General features: G+C 45.8%; 3 protein-coding genes across 4 annotated transcripts in view; all 3 read left to right on the plus strand.

The window, feature by feature from the left end:
• LOC134949451 (flotillin-1-like) overlaps positions 1–6,326 on the plus strand; it is a 91,425-nt gene extending 85,099 nt beyond the window's left edge. For both annotated transcript variants that reach the window (XM_063938022.1, XM_063938023.1), the window contains exon 13: positions 4,698–6,326. In XM_063938022.1, coding sequence (XP_063794092.1) covers positions 4,698–4,730 — 33 coding nt within the window. In that variant the 3' untranslated portion in view covers positions 4,731–6,326. The remainder of the gene's footprint in view (positions 1–4,697) is intronic.
• Positions 6,327–20,543: 14,217 nt separating this feature from the next.
• Positions 20,544–25,148, plus strand: part of LOC134949452 (flotillin-1-like) — a 65,398-nt gene continuing 60,793 nt past the window's right edge. Inside the window, exon 1 of the mRNA XM_063938025.1 lies at positions 20,544–20,591. Within this exon, the coding sequence (XP_063794095.1) occupies positions 20,546–20,591 (46 nt within the window). The 5' untranslated portion in view covers positions 20,544–20,545. The remainder of the gene's footprint in view (positions 20,592–25,148) is intronic.
• LOC134948033 (flotillin-1-like) overlaps positions 20,832–25,148 on the plus strand; it is a 34,452-nt gene continuing 30,135 nt past the window's right edge. Inside the window, exons 1-7 of the mRNA XM_063935792.1 lie at positions 20,832–20,854; positions 21,615–21,818; positions 21,899–21,989; positions 23,195–23,338; positions 23,923–24,042; positions 24,143–24,238; positions 24,974–25,126. Coding sequence (XP_063791862.1) covers positions 20,832–20,854; positions 21,615–21,818; positions 21,899–21,989; positions 23,195–23,338; positions 23,923–24,042; positions 24,143–24,238; positions 24,974–25,126 — 831 coding nt within the window. The remainder of the gene's footprint in view (positions 20,855–21,614; positions 21,819–21,898; positions 21,990–23,194; positions 23,339–23,922; positions 24,043–24,142; positions 24,239–24,973; positions 25,127–25,148) is intronic.

The raw sequence follows: 25,148 nt of genomic DNA on the forward strand, positions 1-25,148 counted from the left end.
ATACAGTCAGAGTCACTACCTTACCACAGCCGCATGACGTATACCGCGCTTTCACTTTACCAGCCTGTTATATACATGAGTGAGTTACTGCTGCTGCAGAGCATCTTCCGCATTTACTTCACTTTGCCCCCTTGCCCCCAGAGTGGGCGATATTGGGTATAACTGACCCTACTCATCGCTTCTCTACATAGTCTCTGTGGCGGCCATGAAGTGTATCCTCCACTCCTGAATTCAGAAGCATCCCCCTTTTTTTATTATCTCTAAGCATTCCCGATTTTGTCCCCCACAGCTACTGCAATCTCCTGATTGCTGTAGCCCATTATAGCCTACGGGCTACACATTGCAGGCTGTAGTTCCGGCAGGGTTCACCAGGAAGCCTCTGCCGAAAATGGTCCCTGTACACGGCGGTGAGGCTTTCCGCGCATGCACAGAGGCCCGGACACCCCTTTCGGAGCTCTTGTACCTGCATGTGCTGGATGATACATCCAGCCGATAAGATCACATATTGCAAAACGATCCTTGGCGGTAAGATCCCGTCCAGATCTCATGCGATATGCGATCTGAGATAAATGCCCCCTAAAACTTTTGCATAGTACTGTATATAATAAATTCTCCATAAAACAGTGAAAGATACTGTAACAGGAGTCTTGCTAGAATGTGCTCTGCTACAAAAATTCCACAAACGACCGACTCCAGGCTTGTGCAAAAACAACAAATACCTTTTATTCAGGTAGCTCAAAAACAAAGATATACATAAAACAAAGATCACTGTCTTCAGTATAAACTACCAGGGAGGTTAGGCCCTGCCTCACTCCTTCTTACTTAATAAGGAACCCTGCAGGGCCCGGCATCCTGACACTAGTGGCCCAGCCCTCCGGATCCCACTGTCGCTAGCAGGCCTATCACCTGGACACTAACTGCCTTCAGGAGCCCTGACTCATGGGAAAGACTCTGCTTTAAACCCAGCACCCAGGTGCTGGCTGATGAAGCAGCTTCTTGGGCTAAGAAGCCTATAAGACCTGGTCTGGGCCAAATGGATGGGAACCCGGTCCATCTACACTTCCCATCCACCCCCAGGACCCTGTGTGTAGCTTACAGGTGGCAAAGTACCTCTCCTGCCACAATACCTTGGTACCCTACTGCTGGTCCATAAAATATCGGCGGATAGGATAGGAATGCACGCTTCAGATTTGTTTATTACGCCTTTAGTCAGGGATAAATTATAAATACATACAAACAACTCTTACCTTATAAAGCATTAAACACTATGGGGGTCATTCCGTGTCACTCATCGCAGCAAACATCGCACAGAGTAAGTAACTACAGGGCTGGTCTTGTTTTGCAGAAAATGTGTTTGCAGGCGCACTGCTGCACAAGCGATCGCACACTTGCAAAGCCAAAATACACTCCCCCGTGGGCGGCGACTATGCGTTTGCGCGGCTGCTAAAACTAGCTAGCGAGCGAACAACTCGGAATGAGGGCCTATGTGCAGATTGCTCGGTGGTCCCGTTGTGATTTTCCGGGTGTGTGTGTAATGACACAAGACGCACGTCGGAAGTCAGGGGTCAACACTGGTGCTATGGAAACAAGTGTACACCATCACCAAATAGAACAACAACTACACAAATGCGACCGTCACTGTACGGCTATCTATAGGTACAACTAAAGAAATAATCGCAACAGACAGCATCATTTTTCATATATACTCTTCGGTAAAACAAAAATACAGCAGTACACATATTATTAGAACTAGGTGATTCATCACGCCCTACGGGCGCTCTTCACACAGTCGTAAGGGGCTACGCCCCCTTAACCCTTGCACACCCTTGTGGCGTGCAATGTTTTTATTACGTTACGTGTGTAAGCGGCACTGCTACAGGGGGCGTTACGTGTGTAAGCGGCACTGCTACAGGGGGCGTTACGTGTGTAAGCGGCACTGGTACAGGGGGCGTTACGTGTGTAAGCGGCACTGGTACAGGGGGCATTACGTGTGTAAGCGGCACTGGTACAGGGGGCGTTACGTGTGTAAGCGGCACTGCTACAGGGGGCGTTACGTGTGTAAGCGGCACTGGTACAGGGGGCGCTACGTGTGTTAGCGGCACTGCTACAGGGGGCGTTACGTGTGTAAGCGGCACTGGTACAGGGGGCGCTACGTGTGTAAGCGGCACTGCTACAGGGGGCGTTACGTGTGTAAGCGGCACTGGTACAGGGGGCGTTACGTGTGTAAGCGGCACTGGTACAGGGGGCGTTACGTGTGTAAGCGGCACTGCTACAGGGGGCGTTACGTGTGTAAGCGGCACTGCTACAGGGGGCGTTACGTGTGTAAGCGGCACTGGTACAGGGGGCGTTACGTGTGTAAGCGGCACTGGTACAGGGGGCGTTACGTGTGTAAGCGGCACTGGTACAGGGGGCGTTACGTGTGTAAGCGGCACTGGTACAGGGGGCGTTACGTGTGTAAGCGGCACTGCTACAGGGGGCGTTACGTGTGTAAGCGGCACTGGTACAGGGGGCGTTACGTGTGTAAGCGGCACTGGTACAGGGGGCGTTACGTGTGTAAGCGGCACTGGTACAGGGGGCGTTACGTGTGTAAGCGGCACTGGTACAGGGGGCGTTACGTGTGTAAGCGGCACTGGTACAGGGGGCGTTACGTGTGTAAGCGGCACTGCTACAGGGGGCGTTACGTGTGTAAGCGGCACTGCTACAGGGGGCGTTACGTGTGTAAGCGGCACTGGTACAGGGGGCGTTACGTGTGTAAGCGGCACTGGTACAGGGGGCGTTACGTGTGTAAGCGGCACTGCTACAGGGGGCGTTACGTGTGTAAGCGGCACTGCTACAGGGGGCGTTACGTGTGTAAGCGGCACTGCTACAGGGGGCGTTACGTGTGTAAGCGGCACTGGTACAGGGGGCGTTACGTGTGTAAGCGACACTGGTACAGGGGGCGTTACGTGTGTAAGCGGCACTGGTACAGGGGGCGTTACGTGTGTAAGCGGCACTGCTACAGGGGGCGTTACGTGTGTAAGCGGCACTGCTACAGGGGGCGTTACGTGTGTGTCACTGGTACAGGGGGCGCGCTGCGATGAGGCTGGTTACCTGGTGTGGCTCAGTGGCAGGGGATGGAGCGTACGGGCTGTCCCTCGCGTTCTTTCGCTGTCCCGTTGGCGGCAGCATCTCCCTGTGTGAGTGGTGGGCCAGCAGGAGACAGGCATTCCAGTGGCAGCTGCGCGGGCTGTCAATCAAAGCGCGTCCTGGCGGCGTCTGGCCAATGGCGGGCAGAGTGTGCGGGCAGGGGGGGCTGGGCTCGGGCTCGACGGAGACTCAACCAATGGCTGGCAAAGGGGGGGGGGCCGCGACGGAACCTTAAATTCTGTGGAGGGGGGGCGGAGCCGCGACGAAGACTTAAGCTGGTGGCCTGGTGCTGCTGGGGGGGGAGGGGGAGCCGAGACGGAGGCTTAAACTGGTGGCCTGGTGCTGCTGTCTCTGCTCAATCGCGGCCACGCTGATATAACCTGCGGTCAGTTATGTATCCTGCTCACATATATTAGGGCAGATCTCCTATGGCTATCTCCTATCTCCTATATATTAGCCCAGATCTCTCTGGCTGCACTCCACCCAGCTATGTGACTCCGCCCAGCTATGTGACTCCGCCCAGCGTTAGCAAATGAGGCACATAGTCACAGATCTGGTCTAATATATAGGAGATGGTGTTTAAATATAAGGCTTAATAATTACTAGTAGCTAGATAGCTCAATAAGTAACCAAATATATTACACATACTGTACATTATCACTGGACATTACAATATGCAATAAAAGCTCACAGAAAAAAATGACACAAGCACATACAGTACTATGAGATCTAAAAAAAAAAAATTAAAACGAAATACAAGCACCATCCAAATTAAACTCTGTATAAAACACATATGAAGGTAGTAGCGAAGAACACAATCTGCTGAGCAGCAACATCAAATATATAGATTGGGCATAACAGGCAACAGGCAGATCCCCCCCTAAAGGACACTCTGGTTATAGAAAGAGGAGATTTAATAGTACTCACATTGAATCTGAGCTGTCAGCGGGCAATACTGTAGTTCCTCATTTAGGGGCTAATTCAGACCTGATCGCAGCTGTGAGTTTTTCACACAGTGGGCGATCAGGTCTGAACTGCGCATGTGCCGCAGTGCGCATCTGATTGACAGGCAGAGGCGTTTGCTGGGAGGGGGCAGGCCGGCGGAGTTTGTCCGCCGTTTTGGGGCGCGGTCTGGGAAAACGCAGGCATACTTAGACCGTGTGGGGGGCCGGCCGCAGCGGCTGAATTATGTTACATGCAGCCGATGCGACCCCGGATGCGACAAGTAGCTCCCTGCCAGCGCGCAGGAGCTGTGCAGGTAGGGAGCTACTTGTAAAGAACAAAAGCATCGCCGCTGTGCGATGCTTTTGTACTTGTGTGGGGGTGGGGGGGGGGGGGGTAGGGCCTGACATGCGGGGCGGACTAGCCCTGTGCTGGGCGTCCCCCCGCATGTCAGAGTAAATGATCGTAGATGTGCTAAATTTAGCTCATCTACGATCAGATCTCAATTAGGCCCTTAGTGACAATGACCCACAACACAATATTCAGTGCTGTAAGGCAGCAATGCTAACCACTACACCACCTTGCCAACCTATGCAACTAACATTGGGGTCTTTACGTTTCTTTTTCAGACTGTAAAGAAGAAGCCTTTGAGAATGTCATAATTTCTGGAGTTAAACTTTCCGTGTTTCTCCACATCCATCTACTTGTCGCATCTTCCTTCTCCTCCTGAAGCATCTGCACAGAGTATCCGTGTGTTAGGACTATACACAGAGACTGTTCTCAGCGGCTGAATTACATGATCTGGAGATTGCCCTATGTAACAACATGAAGTCTTGTTCCAGATCATTTAACCATTAAACCCATATTAATTGTAACGTTCTATCAGGTGCTTCCATTACTTCGTTAGTGTCACCTGCAGTTTAACTGCAGTTTTAATTTGGTCTTGAAAGTTATTCTTTCTTAACCTGTTTCTTTAGTCATCATTTTGGTAGGCATGTCGGAGCAGAGATTGCACCATCTTATTCTGAGTTTTATAGGTAACAAACTGGTAGTTCCATATCGCTCTGTGTTTTTGTTTTACTTTGTTACCATGAGATGGAAAAAAAAAATAAGTGTGCCACGCGTTTCGCTGTTACCCTATGCGAGATCTCCATGGTTACAATCAGTGGCGACTCCAGAGGAGGGGCTGCAGCACAATCCAAAATTCAAATAGGGAAGCCGCACCAACTGCCACTCCAAACACTGCCAAACATCACCAGCCAGGAATCACTGGCAGTTGGTGCGCCTCTCCTATTTGAATTTTGTACTGCGCTGCACCCCCAGCTCTGGAGCCGCCACTGGTTACAATTAATCAACAGACTTGAAAATGGTCAAGAACCTTATGTGCATTGACAGTACCTGTAATGCTTGACCGGGATGAATGGATTATAAAGACGTCCGGTAATTCCACACCGCTCCTTCACCAACTAAGCGACTGACAGCTTAGGAGCAAAGAAGGCATCTCCGGTTGTGGCACACAGTAAGCCGGCATCGAGCTTCCGCAGCGGTCATTGAGATCACACAGCGACGGCTCCTACAGCGCCAATCAGGTGGGAGTTATATGTTGTGGGTCCCATTCAGGACAACTTACCTGTTTACAAGAACAGTATATTTCTATATAATTTACATATGAAAAGAGGACCTTTACAACGGGATGTAGTTAATATCCCGGCTGTCGGGATCCCAGTTTTCAGGATTCCGAGGCCAAAATTCCGACAGCCGGGAATGCCGACAGTGCTCGCCAGGGCTATTCCCACTCATGAGTGTACACAATACCCATAGAGTGGGAATAAAACCTGTGGCGAGTGCAGCGTGCCACCGAGTCCCCAGCATGCCCGCAAAGGGACTCTTAGCACCCGCCCCGCTGCCGGTATTCTGGCGGCCGAGATGCCGCTGTCGGTATATTGACAGCCGGCATCCCGTCCGCCGAGATATCATCACCATCCCTTTACAAGTACTTGTCCTGCGTACACAGCTACTTACTGTATATCCAGGCTGTAAAAATCTGCGGTTTCTTATACAGTCTCCACTGACATTCATTTTTTACATACATATTTTTTTATTTCTTTTTTCATTTTTAATGAATGCCAATTGTTTTTATGATCCACCTCCCAGGAAAAATATGCATAATTTGTAATATTAACAATACAAAGCTTTCTTATATGAATTGGACTATTTTGTATTATTTCTGTATTAGCATATTAAAAACTCTTAAATTACATTGTGTTTGTGTGCGTTCACTCAAACCAGCCCCAATTTGGGGAGAACAGCTCAAGGTTTTCTTTTCCTTTTCTTATAATGTTCATGGTGTTCTGTACAGACCGAATTACCTTCTTTTTTTATGCTATCACAGGCACAAAACTACCTTGCTGCTAATTTTAGAACCGTAGTGCTCCAGGTGCAATTACCAAAATTAACTGGCGCCTGGGTAAAAAAAGGTGTTTTATGGGTTTACGTTATAATGGGTGGGATGTACTAAAGGAAAAATGGGGTAAAACTCCCGTTTTCGGGGGTTTTACCACATTTTTCCTTTAGTACATCCCGCCCATTATAATTTTCAAATGTACTAAAATCCTACCGCCGGTTTTTCGCCGTCCAGGGTATCGCCACCTCTGGATGGCGATACCCTATAGAAGCCTATGGGCTTCTTATCGCCGACCGCTCCAACCCGCCGCAGACTCCGACCCCCCTCCACCCCCGGCATACCTTCCTCCAGGCAGCCCTGGTACTGGAAGGTAATCTCCTCCCTCTAGCAACCCAGCCGAAGGTCCTTCCGGCTGCAGGGGGGAGGAGGAGGCGCCGGGGACAGCCTGCTGCTGCTTCCCGGCGTGCGAGCAGTGTGTAGACCCCTGGGAGGTGACGGAGACCCCCCCACAGACCACCTCACAGGTATCGCGGGGGGCCTCCGTCACCGCATTGCGATAGTGACCGCATATGTTAGTATATATGCGATCAACATCGCTGCGATAAGCGGCGAGGGGCAGCGATGTATCTTAATACATCCCGCCGGATGACTGTTATGTCATAGCAAATGTATCCATCTGTAAAAATATATATCATGCATACAGCTGATTTGCCAATGTATAAAGCCATGTGAGTCATTTAGCCAAAGAGTAGCCTGAATTACTAAACTAGGCATGTTTTCTTCCAAAATGGTGGCTTTGGGGTAATTTGAGCCAGTTTGAAATTAAGGGCAGCAAAGTGAGTACAAGATTTCTCAGAAGATTCCGGTGGAGCACTGGCAAAGAGAAACCTACTTTTACATTTAAGGAAAATTATGTGGCATTTTTCCCACAAAGGGGGAGAGTTATCAAAGTTTGGAGAGAGAAAAAAAGTGGGGAGAGATAAAGTACAAACCAATCGGCTCCTGTCATATTTCAAAGACATGCTGTCAAAGGACACAAGCTGATTAGTTGGTACTTTATCTCTCCCCACTTAATCTCTTTCCAAGTTTTGATACATCTCCCCCAAAGGGATTTACTGCAGAAGCTACCTTAACCTGTAAAGGCTGGAGGAGCAGGAAGGAGAGGGCAACACACATATTTCCTTGCAGCGTTAATAGGTGGAATGTTGACGTTGAAATGCCGAATAGATGATGTATGAAAATTGTTTCATTGTTTGAATGAAAAACTTTATTTGGTTGGATTTATAAAGTTATAGTTTATAAAGATACCTTTAAGAAAATAAATAAAAGTACAGTATCTGGAAAAGGAAAAGGCATTATTAAATATATATATTTTTTTAATTATGCTCATGTTAAAATTTGAAAAAGTCAATTGATAGATTTACTCCATCAGAGATATATTGAGGCAATTTCCTGATCCCCCATTGGCAGGATTACGGAATCAGAAATATTAAACATATTATAAATGCCCTATTTATGGTTAAGATTGGATAATCTGGCATTTTTAACATGTTTCTTTTCCCCGACAGATCACTGATCATCGCTGGCTGCCGTTCGGCGGATCAGGTTAGAGCAGTGGTTCTCAAACTCGGTCCTCAGGACCCCACACAGTGCATGTTTTGCAGGTAACCCAGCAAGTGCACAGGTGTATTAATTACTCACTGACACATTTTATAAGGTCCACTGGTGGAACTAATGACTTCCTTGTGATTCTGTGAGGAGACCTGCAAAACATGCACTGTGTGGGGTCCTGAGGACAGAGTTTGAGAACCTGTGGGTTAGAGGATCGGTGGTGTCCGTGGGTCGGGGGCCATTACTCCTGCTCTGGGGTAAGTTGAGCCATGAGACAACTTTTTTTGAGAAGTCATACTTTCACAGACCTTTGTCATAGACGCATTCTTATCATTTCAATTGACAGGAGACCTGATATAAAGGTAGATGTTGTCATTTTACTTCTGTCTCCTTTGTTTTTGCCTAGGAGATAAAATAAGTAATAAATGGCTCATTTTAACCCACTCTCCCCTAGGCTTTTGTGCTGTCAAACGTTTCCCATAAGAAGTCTATGGTAAAAAATGTAAGAAAGGTAACTTTCTACTGCAGCGGTATGCAACATGTGGCCCTCCGGCTGCTGTGGAACTATACATTCCAGCATGCCCTGCCACGATTTTACTATTAGGGCATCCTGAAACTGTGGCAAGGCATGCTGGGAAGTCCGAGTGCCAGCACGTCCAACTAAATGATAACTAGATGGAACATGGCTTGGTGAGGAAGTGGTTAAACACTCCATTCATATATAAGGCTGTAACTGTCACCCTGCAGTTATAGCAGTTTGGTGAATCCTTAGTGTGCCCAGGTCCCGGTATAGGGAGGAGGCGTGGCCAATGTGGGGGAGGTGTGGTCAGACCCCCTCCTTGGAGAATATAAAAAAATGAAATGTTCATTGCGGACGTGTGCGCCGATTAGGTGGGTGGCAGGTGGGTGTGATTGTTCCCCATGCAGGGACAGAGAGGACTGACTGCTGCTGCCTTTCTCCCCAGCCCAGTACAAAGCAGCGTGTGCTAGGGATGGCCATCGACCATCGATGATTCAAAATCATCGATGGTTTATGGCCGATGTAGAATACTTTTGCCATTGATGGGGGAGCACCAGATGGTTTCCCTCATTCAATGGAAATGTATAACCAAACACTTTTTTTAAATTTATTTTTAAATTTAATGTAATGCTGGGACACAAAGCATAGCTCTGCCCCTGACACCCGCTAAGCCCCACCCCTGTTTTTTTATTGGTTCCCAGACCAGCCAACACTTTTCAGTGGTGGCCATCGAGAGGTGCAAACCATCGATGGAACACCATAGATGGTTTGCGTACCATCTATGGTTATCATTTACGGTTATCATCGATGGTAACCATCGATGGACACCCCACCGATGGCCATCCCTAGCGTGTGCATGGGAGGGGATAGAGGCTGCTGCAGCAGCAGTCAGTTGTCTCAATCCCTTCCTGAACTGCAACTCGGGTGATTGAAGGGGGGGGGGGGGGGGGGGGGGGTTCTAGCGGGACACCGGATCCTCCAACAGGGTCTCTGAACAAAATAAAGTGGTAAATTATGCTGGAGCAGGAATCCCCCCACCCCTCCCCCGCCAATAATGTAACTACTGATTCCTTTGTGTGTGCCCTATATACTCACTGTATGCCAACCTCAATAGTTTTATGCCTAGCATGACAGTACTGGTGTAAAACCGGATTACATCAGTTTTTTGTCTATTATATCTGACCTGCATGTTTCTGTACAAACCAGAGAGTGGAAACCACATAGAAAAATATCAGATTGTTGTTTTATGAACTTTTAAATTAAACCTTTTGAATTATCGTGGATGTCATTCCTGATCCTGGCTTGAAAAGATACCTTTATACGTGGGAACAATCCCCCTCCAAAGTGAGTGGGGTACGTTATTTGGAGTAGCTTCCTTTCTGCCTTATATCACGTGGGATACAGCATTAAAAGATACCTTTATACACTTGTTCCTATCCATTTTGATGTGAGTTTCGGTACGTCCACGAATATCTGTAGAGCGGTGGCGAGATACTATCCTCATCTACTATCAAATTGGGTCTGGCACTTTAGGCTTCCTCTTTCTGGACACTTATAGGCTATTCAATTAGTGTTTAAAGCAATACCACCCATATATGTGTACCATCTCTCTTTTTTTCATGTTTGATATCTGGATATCATGAGACAATTCAAAGAGTGATCATCCAAAAGGACATCCTAACATGTGACGTATATCAAAATTTATTTGCTCTGTTATCGCCTTTGATCTACCCTCTCACTGTTTATTTGTTGATTATTGTTTTGATCTGTTATTTGGACGGATCCGTTGAGGATCTAGATTGGGCTGATAACCTTTTGCGCCAGGAATTTACACTACTGTGTTTTTATTGTATTGCACCATGATTAGACAACCTGTGAATGTTTCCATTTTATAGATATCTACAGCATATTGTGTTTTTAAACTATAATTCTCCTGTAACACGTACATAATTAGAACTGTGAATGTTGTGCCTGTAGATGATAAATGTATTCTATCCCAATGTATTGTCTTCATGGATAAATAAACCTTTTATACAATTTTGATGTTCTATGGTTACTATACAGTGTGCTTTTTCTGTATCTTTAATATAAGTATACATGTTAACACGACTATCCATATATGGGGCACTACTGTGGCATAATGCGTATAAGGGGCACTATTGTGGCATAATGTGTATAAGGGTCTGTGGTTGTGCGGCGTAACATGATTTGTGGGCACTACTTGTGGCGTAACATGAATTGTGGGCACTTTTGTGTGACATAAGGTGAATTGTGGACACTACTATGTGGCATAAAGTGAATTGTGGGCAATACTGTGGTGTAATGTGAATTGTGGGGACTACTGTGTGGGGTAACGTGAATTGTGGGCACTACTGTGTGGCATAACGTGAATTGTGGGCACTACTATGTGGCTTTATGTGAATTGTGGGCACATTTTGTCTAGGGTGCAGAGAAACCTTGCACCGGTCCTGTCCATAACATACACTTGCTCCAGGCGCCGTGACTCCACACTATGGGGGGAATTCAATTTGCCACAGGGTATACGCCGCATTAGTTGATGCGCCGCCGCAGGGTTTACCCATGTGCGAGTGTCTGCAGTCCCGCGTGCAAGTCCCCAGGGTCGGACTGAACCTGCGAGGAAAAGTTCATGTAAAAAAACAAAATCATAATCAGGCCCCCTGGACTTTGTGTTCAAGCTATATATTATCCTAGGCTTGCTTGGGTAAGCCCAAAATGGGTCCAACTATATATATCAGTGTAATTCTACCTGTCATGTAGACTGTTGGATGATATGACTTATAGAATTACTAATATAAATTAATCAATTATCCTGCTATGCAATGCGAGATAAGTAATTCTATCTTATACCTGTTGTTGTCCTTGTACCTAGATCCTCTTCAACAGAGAATAAACACTGCACCAGGTAAGTATTACTATACTTTACTTTACACTACACTACAAATCATATGGATATAAATAACCAACATTAAATAGTCATGTAATACAATACTAGTGCATGCAATAAAAAAAAATAAAAAAAATAAACCATTAACTATATTCATTTATTAAGCTACGGGCGAAATGCGCATTGGAGTGAGGCGCTAGTAGCCCCGTATATGCTCCTGGCAACATTGTGAAATTATGTGACGTGTCACTAATATTAATTAAAGTGATCCAATTTGAGTATGCAAATGCTAATGGAATAGAATACTGCCCTCAGTATGAGATACAAATGATGTTGTTAGCTCTTTGCACTACGAGAAAGCTCTAATTACATGCAGCACTGTGTAGACTGTCATTTCATAACACCCTTCTATTCAGTACGGCTAATGTGAATCTAGTATACTGTTGTTAGTCACACATATAAGGAGACATCCGTGGACACACACTTGATGTTTAACTTACCAACTGATACTCTAGAGACAGAGAACTGTGCCAATAGGTACAGCAATACGTATATTGGGGCATAATATTAGAGATCAATCTTATAGGCCCTACACACTCGGCGATGTGCCGCCGAGCTGCCCGACCGCCGATACGGGCGACCCGGCGGCGGGGGGGCAGTGACGGGGGGAGTGAAGTGTCTTCACTCCCCCCGTCACCCGGCTCCGTAGACGTGCAGGCAAATATGGACGATCTCGTCCATATTGGCCTGCATGCACAGCCGACATGGCCCCAGCGATGAACGAGCGCGGGGCCACGCATCGTTCATCGCTGGTGCCTCCACACTGCATGATATGAACGTTATCTCGTTCATTAATGAACGAGATTGTTCATATTGTGCAGTGATATCGGCATGTGTGTAGGGCCCTTTAGCCTAATTGATAATACGTTGGCAGCATTCACTCATTTGTGTGCAATTACACAACAGTTGTGACTTAGTAAGACGTTCTACTATACACTCTGAAGGACAATTAATTCAATCTAAATCAATCAGCAGCGCCCTAAAGCAATATATTTATTGAGGCAGAATACGGGAGGGGATATATTTCCTTAAGTTTATATGAGAGCGAATTGTTACTATCTCTGTGAGAAGTATATATCCAGAGATTAGATTTTATACCTTTAGTAGTGTATAGAGGAAGGAATAATTAGTCAAGCTGCTACAACATCATTACAATGTCCGATTCTTTTACCGTACAATGTAGGACTGAATACCTTTTAAATGAAGTCTCTGCAGCTCTGCATGAGCCAAAATTTGCAAGTAGTGTGAAAAAAAGAATACACTGATGGAGGCAGTAACCGTGAGCGGATATAACTTTGTATCCCTACAATACAGTGGATTATCATTCTACTTGTGAGATGCACTGACGTGAGATTATGCTCTGCATCAATGCATAGAGGAATGAATGAATAATCCATGTGTTACAATATCGCTACAGTAATCTGTTCTGTTATTTTATAACAGTGGAGGATCGAGTATAACACATTGTGTCAGCCTTACAACATCGTATGAGGAAATATACTATTTAACTGAGGGGACAGTTAAACTGTAATTAATATAAGATTGTATACTATCCTATCTAATTATCAGTGATATATATATATATATATATATATATATATACATATATAGATATATATATATATATAGATAGATAGATAGATAGAGATATATATATATATATATATATATATATATATATATATATATATATCCTATCTGCAATCACCCCATGACTATAAAATTAGACTGTTAGAAAACAGGAGGAGTGACTTTGGATATTTTGAATGGATCACTTGATAATATATTAAATCTTAATCACTGAATATATTATCACGGTTTAGACACAACATTATTATCGATATTTGGATCGATTATTTAATAATAACAGGAGTCATATCGGGTGCTCCAACGCCTGATTTTATTATTTCATTTCTTTCTATCTTTATATTTTAATATTTCGCTTTTTATAGATAGGTGGGGAGATTATATTTTATTATACCAATAAAAGTTATGTTTTAATAAATAATAATTGTTAATTTATCGACAGAGTGCACCATAGAACTACCTCCTTTTTTCTCTCTTTTTAGTAAAATACATGTCTCTTAGGTAGCTGGTAGCACATCCCCCCCATATATATCCAGATCTTGAGACTAATATATTAGACGGGGATCTAGTCGTATTGTACTTGTGCAGAAACATTTGTTTTTTCCTTCATTTACTATAGACCCAGGATTTTCTATTTTGTTGTTGCGCAGTTGGGGCCCTTAATAAAAAAAAAAGTAGTACTAAGTAATATGAGTTGAAAGGTTCACCTCTCCTATATTTATCAAGTTACTAGTAAAATATAGTCATTCAAAGTTCCTCTAGATCAGACATCCCCAACCGCGGTCCTCAAGGCACACCAACAGTGCAGGTTTTAGTGATATCCAGGCTGCAGCACAGATGGTTAAATCAAAATAACTGAGCTACTAATTAAGTCACCTGTGCTGAAGCCTGGATATCACTAAAACCTGCACTGTAATGGGCCCTACACACTGGCCGACATGACTGCATGATATGAACGATCTTGTTCATTAATGAACGAGATAACGTTCATATCGTGCAGTGTGGAGGCTCCAGCGATGAACGATGCGCTGCCCCGCGCTCGTTCATCGCTGGTCCCCCGTCGGCTGAACATGCAGGCCAATATGGGCGATCTCGTCCATATTTGCCTGCACTTCAATGCAGCCGGGTGACGGGGGGAGTGAAGAAACTTCACTCCCCCCGTCACTGCCCCTCCGCCGCCGGGTTGCCCGTTGTCCGTATCCGCTGTCGTGCAGCTCGGCGGCGGATCGGCCAGTGTGTAGGGCCTATTAGTGTGCCTTGAGGACCGTGGTTGGGAATGCCTGCTATAGATGAAGAAATAGGGTGAACTAGTACTAGTTTAGTCGTTTTTGCATTTTACAATCCTCCGGACTTTAAAGTAATTTCATCACTTTCTACCCAGAAGTAACTGCATTGCAAGGACAGCTGTACATTGGAAGAGCTGTCCCAGTGGATAAGTATTCATATGTATACGGCAGGCTTTCCCAACCATGGTCCTCAAGGCACACTAACAGTGCAGGTTTTAGGGATATCCAGGCTTCAGCACAGGTGACATAATTAGTAGCTCAGTTATTTTGATTTAACCATCTGTGCTGAAGCCTGGATATCACTAAAACCTGCACTGTTGGTGTGCCTTGAGGACCGTGGTCGGGAATGCCTGGTATATGGCAATCAATAACGGCTAGCATGCAGGCTAATATATTGGAGTTTTATTTGCAATGGCTGTTATAGGGGTATATTTATTACAAACTGCAGCCAGCCCCCAAAACCTAAAAATCTTTATTGTTGGATATAGTATGAGGATTTTTTTTTTTAGGGAGGGGAGGGGGGGATTTGAGGCAATGCATCAATCCAAGTTGCCAGGACTGATAACACTGCCATTGAATTTCACGGTCTAACGCCATCTTAAGATGCCACTCATGAAGATCACTTTAACTTGCCCATGGTTAAATTGGTGAAATTCTTTAGTGGGAGAAGAGGGGCACCATATCATGTGCTTGCTCGGGGTGCCATGTCTCCAGGCTCCATCCCTGCCTCCTCCGTGCTGCGTGACTTCACACCGGTGCTGCCACACCACCCCGCTCAAAAGAAGCCGAGCCTGAGCTCAGCTCCATGAAGGTGGCCGTGCTGGGTGACTGATCTTTATGTGTTCGTCTTGCTGACGGCTGCCATTCATGTGTTGTGCGGCTGCTGCTGCTCTATGCAGCAAAGAGTCAGCACATTGCGTTGTGTAATAAAGACAAAAGGCATTGAGTAATACAAAAATTCAATGCTCGACAATGAGCATAAAGAGATGACAGCATAGATACAACCATGGATCATCAGATATGTATGTCACGGTGGCCAAAAAGTTAGGCATGAAGCCTGTCATCCTAAATATATAGTCTTTACGCTAGGCTGTTGTAGCAGAGTGCCGCTCCCTGTCGGATTTTGAAAAGGCAGAATGCGCCGTGCCCTTTCACTTGCGCCCTGCTAAAGCAGCCACTGCTGCGTGAATAGATGACGTGTGCATGCGCCTCCCCCCCCCACCCCACCCGATCAGCCACGCCCCCTTTTCTGGCACGCTGTCCCTGCACCCTTGCCCACATCCTAGCTGGGTCACTTATATACATATACTCTTTCACAGGTAGCATATGTTTTTGATTCCCTGCTCCTTGTTTGTATGTTTTTATCTTCAGTTATAATTTGTCAGTTATTCTTTACCTGCCTTACTTGCCTGCCTTACTTGCCTGCCTTACTTACCTGCCTTACTTACCTGCCTTACTTACCTGCCTTACTTACCTGCCTTACTTGCCTGCCTTACTTGCCTGCCTTACTTACCTGCCTTACTTGCCTGCCTTACTTGCCTGCCTTACTTGGCAGCTTGGCACACCATTGGTTTTCTATTGTTCACACACAGGCATCTGGGGTTGCTATAGCAGTGACATTGCAGCGCTGTCATATTATGGTCATGTTAACAATAGGTGTTTCCCTTTGTTCAAAGACTACACTATTAATATACCCCCTGTGCAGACCACGCCCCCACAACACTGGTCACATCTCCAACATCACTAGTCACGTCTCCATGGTGCTAGTCACACCCACTGTGGTGGCACACAATAGGCCCGTCATAAATTTCAGCTCCAGGCCCATGTGGACCTTTATCTAGCACTGGGGACGACTAAAATAAAGGAAGAGGAGGACGGGGAAGTACTGTATACAGGCTGCAAATATTGTTCTCCAAAGGTCTCTTCATCTGGCTACAAGAGGGCAGCTTACATTTAAGGTGCAGTATTAATTAATTGAACTTTGACACTATGAACTTATATCTTTATTAGGGATGCGGCTATGTTACTGCCGATCGGGATCCCGGCGGTCAGCATGCCGACGCCAGAATCCCGAACACTGAAAATGCCGGCAGATGCGATGCCGACCCACAGGGACTTTGTTGCACTTGCCCCCCCCCACCGGCTGGGATGCCAGTGGCGGTATGCTGAACGCCGGGATCCCAGCGGCGGGTCTTCCCTACCCAACCCCTTTATTACAGTATTTGCATGGCAGTGTATACATTATTAATTATACACACACACACACACACACACACACACACACACACACACACACACTCTCTCACTCTCTCTCTCTCTCTCTCTCTCTCTCTCTCTCTCTCTCTCTCTCTCTCTCTTCCCCCCCCCCTCTTTCTTCCTTTCTTCCTTTCTTTCTTTCTTTCTTTTCCCCTTCTCTCTCTCTCTCTCTCTCTCTCTCTCTCTCTCTCTCTCTCTCTCTCTCTCTCTCTCATTTAAGCTTGCAGTGTCTGCATGTTGGGTGTCCGGTTACAACAGAATGTATGAATTTGCATTATCTAGTCACGTTAAAAACAACATCCCACACACATATATTCATTTAGTTAGGCTCGTCTGCAAATAAGCCACAGGTCTGCGCTCAAAAATCCACAAGTCTAGGGGGTCTATTCATGAAGCAGTGAAGTGTGGAGAAGTGAGCCAGTGGAGAAGTTTCCCATGCCAACCAATCAGCTGCTACGTATAATTTTATAGAATGCACTATATAAATGTTACCTCAACACTGATTGGTTGCCATGGGCAACTTCTCCACTGTGTTACTTATTGTTTGCATGCGACACTGGTGACATTTTCTAACTGTAAGTATTATGAAACCTCCTGTTGCACAATGCAGGAATTACTGCTTGAATTTTATTGTCCATATATGTTTGCGCCTGAAAGAACGTGCGCACTGTACGCTAGTTATAGGATTATGTCATAAATATGGAAATGGGAGAATAAGTAATGGCGACCACTACAATAATGTCTGTTTTCCCTGTGTGTAGGCGATATGGCAATAGGAAACCTTTAGCATAGCAATAATATGAAATCCAACGGTTCCAATCAGTGGTGGCTGCTGCCCGTGGGCATGAGGGGGGGGGGGGGCGTTAACACATGTAAATATACATCTAATGTTGTATGTAATATATCTGCTGGCTGGCTCACATTGCATTGGTGGGGCGGGGGGGGGGGTGCATCCTATCAGCTACTTCTTGTCCCAGCCTCTGCAAGTACCTGAAGTATCCCTAAAGACTATCATAGTGCTTTTACTGCCAAGTCTTCAGTCCTGCTGGTATCTTAACTTCTAGCAAGTCTTCTGAATACAGTTGCCTGCTGGTTGCGGGTTCAAGTGCACTATCTTCAGCGACTCTCCAGACTGCATAGCTACTCAGTGAGACTCTGCCTGCACAGTATCGCAGCCCCTACCTGTCTCAGGGACTCTCTGCTCTCCATACCATAGGTATCACCATCGATGGTGGTTGTCCTTAGGGTTCACTATCGTGGTGTTGGTATTCTATTGAGTATCTGCTAGTGTGGTCACTCCGGATGCTGGATCTAGATTCCTCTTGGTTTGAACCATCATTGGCAGATTCCAGGTGGGCTACTGTTTACTGTAGTACTTGCTTTGCCATTGCCTGAGTTCTTAAACACTGGTCCCAGCCCCTATTTACTGTGTCGAAGATTAGGGATTTAGTGCCACTCAATTGGTTCCTGGGCGGTGTGTGAGACTTCCAGTTCTCACCAACCTCTCTGACAGCATCAAGCCTATACCATATGGGTCCTCACCCATGTGTTATGATTCTGATACTCAGGTCAGGGGTGATCTTATACGGTAGGACCTGAATACCAGAACGTAATGCTGGGAAAGGGGAATGGAAAGGGAATAGCCCCTGGCACCCTATCTCCGTTGTCTCGCCTGTGCTGTCAGTACACTCTTGCGAGACTATGGTTGCTTGGGCCCATGGCAGCCGCGTTTGAAGGGCGGATTACGTCTGCCCAACTCCGATGCCCCTCAGGTCTTAATGAGAGACAAAGAGTGAACCGAGACAGGGTGATAACAAGGGGCCCTCTAACTGAACAACAAAGCCAGGGGCTACTAACAAAGCTGAAACTAAAGTATGCGCGGATTTCCGCCAGGGAAAAGAACAACAAAGGAAATGCTGTCCACACGCCGACACAATACTTTTGTGTATCGGCGGTGACAGCATAAGCAGAACCCTCTGCAAAACACCAGTGACAGATATAACCAAGGAATACAGCGGCCTAGGCCGACGAACGCGGCAGAGCCGCTGCTCACGGAACCGGTACAAATACTGGCAAACGGACAGGAACCCCCAACGCTGCCGACACAGACTCTCAGAACTGGAGGACAGGCAGAATCCCAAACGACAGACCGGTGGACACCAAGAAGCCAGAAACTCGACCAGGCATAGGCAAAGCCACAGGACTTCTGGACAGGAACGCTTCACGGCAGGACACGGGATCAGACACAGGAATCGACACAGGGACTGACACAGGAATCGACACAGGAAGCAGCTAAACAGACACTGCTAGACTGGAGCTCAGGAACTGGCAGGAACAAGCTCAGAACTCAAGCAGACTGGAAACTTAGAAATATCACCAGCGTCTGTGAATTGCACTCAGCCAGCATATAACAGAGAGGCCTAATTAATTATGTCATGCAGCTGCCCTGTTGCATGACTCCAAACTGACAAGATGCAATTAGCAGCCAGGTGAGGCTGAACACATGGGAACAGACTGCAATTACACAGACTGACCAGTGACCGCAAACAATAATCCTCTAAACCAGAGCAAAGGGAAATCCTGGCCTGCAAGAGAACTATAAACATAAAATAGGAATGAACCACTACCTGTGGTTCATAACAGTATCCTCTCCTTAAGGGAGAGCTCCAAGCACCCCATGACACCCACGGGGAACATAAACAGAAGTATAACATAAAATACCTAACCGACATGCAAAACAGTAATGAGCCACAGCCGTGGCTCATAACACCATGAGTAGACATCTTATTCAGCCACCTAGAGTCCGGTATGATCTAGGAATCAAGTGGGATATGGGAGATGCGGTCGCTCTTCCATGGGTGCCGGGGACTAGCCTGAAAAATCGGGAGTCTTCTGCAACTTGCTGTAGAGTAGGAAAGTACAGTGATACCCCTTTCACAGCAAAACACCTGGTTCCAACCTAGGTTATTGAACATGGTTTCAAGCCATGTCACAGCGGCCTGAAACCCCGTTCACATCACAGGCTGGAAACGGGTTATTGACAGGTCTTCCTTTTGCTGGTGCTTAGAGATGACATCATCTCCAAGCGCCGGTGATCTGGCTCTCTGTATGTTTTTAGCATGACTAGAGTCTTATGACCCGGGTCAGACCATTCGCACAGCAGGCTACCTGGGTCAGTGCCTGGTTCAGCCCTGGTAGCTGCCAGGGTCGGATTCCTGGGTAACACAACCCGGGCAGACCCTTCCACACTAAACCTGGACCTGGGTTGCCCCCGGCAATAACCCAGGTTATAAGTTTGGTGTGACAGGGGTATAAGTGTATTTCACAATTACATTTCTTTCAGTTTTCAGGCTAGCTATGCAGCCTACTTCCACACAGAGGAGGTGAGGGGGAGGAGCTGCGGCGTCAACGGGGAAGGATCTGATTAGATCTCAATCGCGCAGACTGCCATAAACACAGCATCTTGTATAGACATTTGGGGCCATTACGCACATTTACACTAACAAGTTCCGAACAGAATGTGTTTTCAGAGCTTTTTAACTGAGATATTTGCAATATCCCCAAATTGCAGTATGGGGCCCTCGAGTTAACGGTAAGCAGTAAATATCAGTGATATCTACTGCATTACCTGTGTGATGAATAGCCCTGGAACGTACATTTTACAAAACCAAGGGAAATGTAAGTAAAACAGCATATATTATTGATTATGAATATGCACCTAAATAAGAAACATATTAAAACATAGATCTTCCTAGTTTTAGATAAAGTTGCTGTCTATATAACACATGAAATATACTGCATTATGTACAGGACACTAACATACTGTACTTCCATTGTTTGCTATTCAGATGGTGTTTTATACCTGTGGACCGAATGAAGCAATGGTTGTATCAGGTACAGTAGCTTGTCTTGCACACTTGTATATAAAGCACTGTGGCAGGCTATATGAAGAAGCTTGGTAATTACCAGTTGTCCTTGGCCTGTCTCTTCAGGCTGCTACTCATATAATATGAATAGCATGGCAACCACAGTCATATGATGTATTGAACAGAGGGACTTTGGAACACCACTCTGAGCTCTCTCTCTCTGCACTGTAAAATGCTCCTCCCACTTCTATCACATGACTTGCATGACATGGCAGCCATACTTTGTGCCCAGTAGAGAAATTTTGAAAAAGAGATGATGATTTGCCATAGGATGGAAAGCTAAGAAAACTTACTATAAAATGCATGCTTTAAAAAAATCACTAAACTTGCTGGTTAATGAAATAAATGTATAATTTCTACTTTAACCTGCCAACAATGAGCTTGGTGGTGTGATTAGTACCCTTTCCTGGTTTCCTAAAATGTAAGGTCTTTCAAAATAAAGCAATGTCTTCTAGTATAAAGTAATCACCTATTGCAGATACAGAATCATAATGAAATATTATTGAAGGACACGATAGTGATTATAGGAACATTGTGGTTCTACTATAAGTGAAATATAGTTACTTTAAGGAGTGAAAACTCTGTAAGAAATGTATGTATAAAGCTGAGGTCGATTCATTTGCGTCTATTCAGTCGCGTCCATCGCCACCGGTCTCCTGACCACCGGGATATCATACTGAATCCTGTAGGCGAATGAGTGCCCGAGTGAGACTGTCCTTTTCTTGTTAGTGTGACTGTACCAGAGAAATGATAGCTAGAGCTGGTTGGTTTCTATGGATAACCCTTCCACTTTGTTCTCTTTAGAAGGTACATTGGACGAGATCAAAAAAATGCGATGCATCCCGCCACTGATCGCATGCATAGCGGCGTCTATTTATTATGAAGATTTAATTAAAGGACAGCTCTCCCGATAAGAGTTGTCCTTTGTGGTATGGGAGCTTCCAAGTTTCTGACTCGTTATTCCTACTGCGCATGCACGACCAACACCCAGCACATTCGCAAGCCGCGTGGGACACTTTGAGGGATCCTATTGGATATTCAGTACCGCTACTCCAGCGGTACTAGAAGTGCGGCATACAGCTTCACTTACTTGCGCCACAACTTTTTATTTGTTTACAGGTTTCTGCCGCAGCCTTCCTGTAATGATTACTGGTGGCCGGATGTTTGTCCTGTGCGGTGTACAGCGGATTCAGAGGTGAGATACAGTTACCTGTCTCGCTGTTCATCCGGCACTACAGTAGGTGTCTATATATACTGTATTATGTCACCGTTTAGGATCTCCCTGAATATGATGACGCTGAATGTGAAGAGTGAGAAGGTCTATACACGACATGGAGTCCCCATCTCTGTTACTGGCATTGCTCAGGTAAGGCAGGATAGGAGCACACGATGTGTGGCTCCTAAACTACCGTCATGAAAGGGATGATCTAATCTGAAAGGGTATCTTGTAACGTTGGGTACAATATGTAAAAATTTTCATAGTAACACAGGAAGGGTTTGACCTTGTGCGTCTGGCTCAACTACTCATTTTTGGAGTTGGCAGCTGCCCAAACAGGTCAGACTTTTTATTGTTGATGCAATAAACCCTTTATTCTTAATTTTGGTGTCCAGACTATATGGTCTTCTGAATGTTGCGCGTAATCGGCACTGTTTTTGTACCACTCTCAATGATGGAGAAGGTACCTCCATGGTTTCCAGGCCTACTCTATAGCGATTGATCTTGTTAGTCGGTGTCACTGGAGTATACCTGGCTAAAGAGGGGGCATCTCAGGCCAGAATATAAGCCAATAACATGATGCTTGTGTTCAATCTGTAGAATCCCTCTCCCACCAGGTACAACATACTGCACCTGCTAAGTTCCCGGACTAGTCACTATCAGTTGTGCTTATACCATCCAATACGGATATTCAGCCTATTGTCTACCTAGAAATCAGGGACACAATTATCACTGTGATGTTGCATGCTTTTAGTGATCATATAGGTTGAATTTCTGTCCAGTTTGTTAATTGGCTATCTCTATTTTCTTAAAACACCAACATACAGTAATAGTTCTGTATAAAGGGGTGTAGTACTGGTGACCGGCGGTCTCCTGACCGCCGGTCACCTTACCGACGGTCTCCTGACCGCCGGTCACCTTACCGACGCCGGGATCCCGGCAGCATACCGACGCCGGGATCCCGGCGGGGAGGGGCGAGTGCAGCTAGCCCCTTGCGGGCTCGCTGCGCTCGCCACGCTGCGGGCTTGGTGGCGACCTGCGGTCGCCACGGGTTCTATTCCCACTCTATGGGTGTCGTGGACACCCACGAGTGGAAATAGTCCCTGTTGGTCGGCATGCCGACCATCGGGATAGTGAGCCGGCGGTCACATGAATACCACCCGTATAAAGACGTCAGGTATACTGTACTGACAAGTACCTGAAACTGTTTCTTCCAGATTGAATGCTGCTTTTAGCGTTTTTATGTGTACTAATGGGTTTTAAATCTAGCTTTAGCTTTAGAGAACATTTTTTCATCACTTGTTTGAGAGATTTCATCATTATATCCACCCACCCAATCTATCACGCTCTTGCAGGTAAAAATTCAGGGCCAGAATAAGGAGATGCTGACGGCTGCTTGCCAGATGTTCCTTGGTAAAACGAAAAAAGAGGTGGCGCACGTTGCCCTTGAGACCTTGGAGGGTCACCAGCGTGCCATCATGGCTCGCATGACGGTGGAGGTAAGGCCGTACGTCTGGTGTTGTGTCTTCTGACAAGAAGAATAGGGTTCCTCATTAACTAAGATAGTCTCGAGAAGTAAGCGTACCCCACTCACAGATAGAGAGAGAAGCTTTGTGTACGTAAAGGTTTCTTTTGGTCCCTCATGAATGGTGGTAACCCCTCACTAAAAGATACCAGGCTTAGTAGTAAAACTGTCAATGAAGGTAAAACACCTAAATATGAGCATTATCTAATTTAAGCAACTTTGGTGCAGCTAACTGATACATGTGCATTATAATAATGTAGCCCGCTCAAATGAAATAAGGATATTATAAGTCACCTGGGAGGTCTCTGCCAGTACAGAGCACTTAACCTGTGACCTTGCGTTTCTGTATGATCACCAAGCTCCTAGATGACTTGCCGGAATTCACAAACAGCCTGCACCTCACAGGCTATTACATATTGCCCCTGATGTATTTTAAGGCACAGATTTCTCAGTATATTATTAATATACTGTACCTCTTGTAAGAATCCATAATAGCTTCTCCTTTTGAATCTTTCCCATTGTCCTTACCTTACTCCCTTTCATCTGATTGCTCACTAGGAAATCTACAAGGATCGGCAAAAGTTTTCGGAGGAGGTTTTCAAAGTGGCCTCTTCTGACCTTGTGAATATGGGTATCAGTGTTGTGAGCTACACCTTGAAGGACATCCGTGATGATCAGGTAAAATGAAGAGATTAGGGGATCTGCAGAAGAAGGATGGGGTGGTTTTATTGAGATAGGAGTCATATTCATCCAGTTGTCAATATCTTTTGACTTCTAGGAGTACCTGCACTCCCTGGGTAAAGCTAGGACCGCTCAGGTGCAAAGGGATGCTAGGATTGGCGAGGCCGTGGCCAAGAGAGATGCTGGAATTAAGGTGATTGAAACATGGCCTTATTACTGATGTCTGGAGAAGTCCATACTACTAGCAAAGATAGTAACATGAAATTAATTGTACAGAATAGGGTTGAATGTTGCCTGTGTATGCACTGTTATTATGTGATCTGGCTGGGGCGATATTAGAGAAAGGAAGGAAGTATTGGAACGAAGGGCAGTTGAAGGTCATACAAGCAACGTGACCTCAGCAGATAGAAAGTTAGGAGCACACTGTGGGCCTGATTCAGTGGTAGCGATGGCATCGGACACAGTTATCCGATGGTTACAGTCTGCTCATGTATCCTGATGGTTAGCGATCTGAGATGCAGATCCATGAAATTTCAGTGGGCATTTCTGGGAGGTAACTAGATGGGATGGCTAGCAGGCAGTCTAAAGACGCAGTTGTACAGACACCGGCGGCCATGTCCAGATGGAGATTCTGTTCCTAAATAGAGTTGGTGCAACCTCAGATGGTGTAACCGATGGGAAAGCACCACAGCTGATAGTCATCTCAGTAGGACAACCATTGGCTGCAGCATTAGCATAATGACACAGTAGCAGCTGCGGCAAAAGATGCAGTAACTACCATAACAGCATCCATCTCTAGTTCTCCACAGTGGACTGATTAGAGAAAATGCTGCCTTGAAATGATCTACATCCACTCCCGTTCTTCAAGCAGGAGTGCCTGATCTTTCGGTATTGTTGGTGTAAATGGTAACACATTGCTGTGTTGCAGGAGGCAGAGGCCCTACAGATGAAAGTGTCCGCTCAGTACATCAATGAAGTAGAGATGGCAAAAGCTCAGAGAGACTTTGAACTGAAGAAGGCCATTTATGACCTGGAGGTGAACAGCAGGAAGGCAGAGAGTGACCTGGCCTATCAGTTACAGGTACAGCCATCACTACCCATGG

The sequence above is a fragment of the Pseudophryne corroboree genome, chromosome 8, assembly GCF_028390025.1.
Source record: "Pseudophryne corroboree isolate aPseCor3 chromosome 8, aPseCor3.hap2, whole genome shotgun sequence".
In the NCBI taxonomy this organism is placed as follows: Eukaryota; Metazoa; Chordata; class Amphibia; order Anura; family Myobatrachidae; genus Pseudophryne; species Pseudophryne corroboree.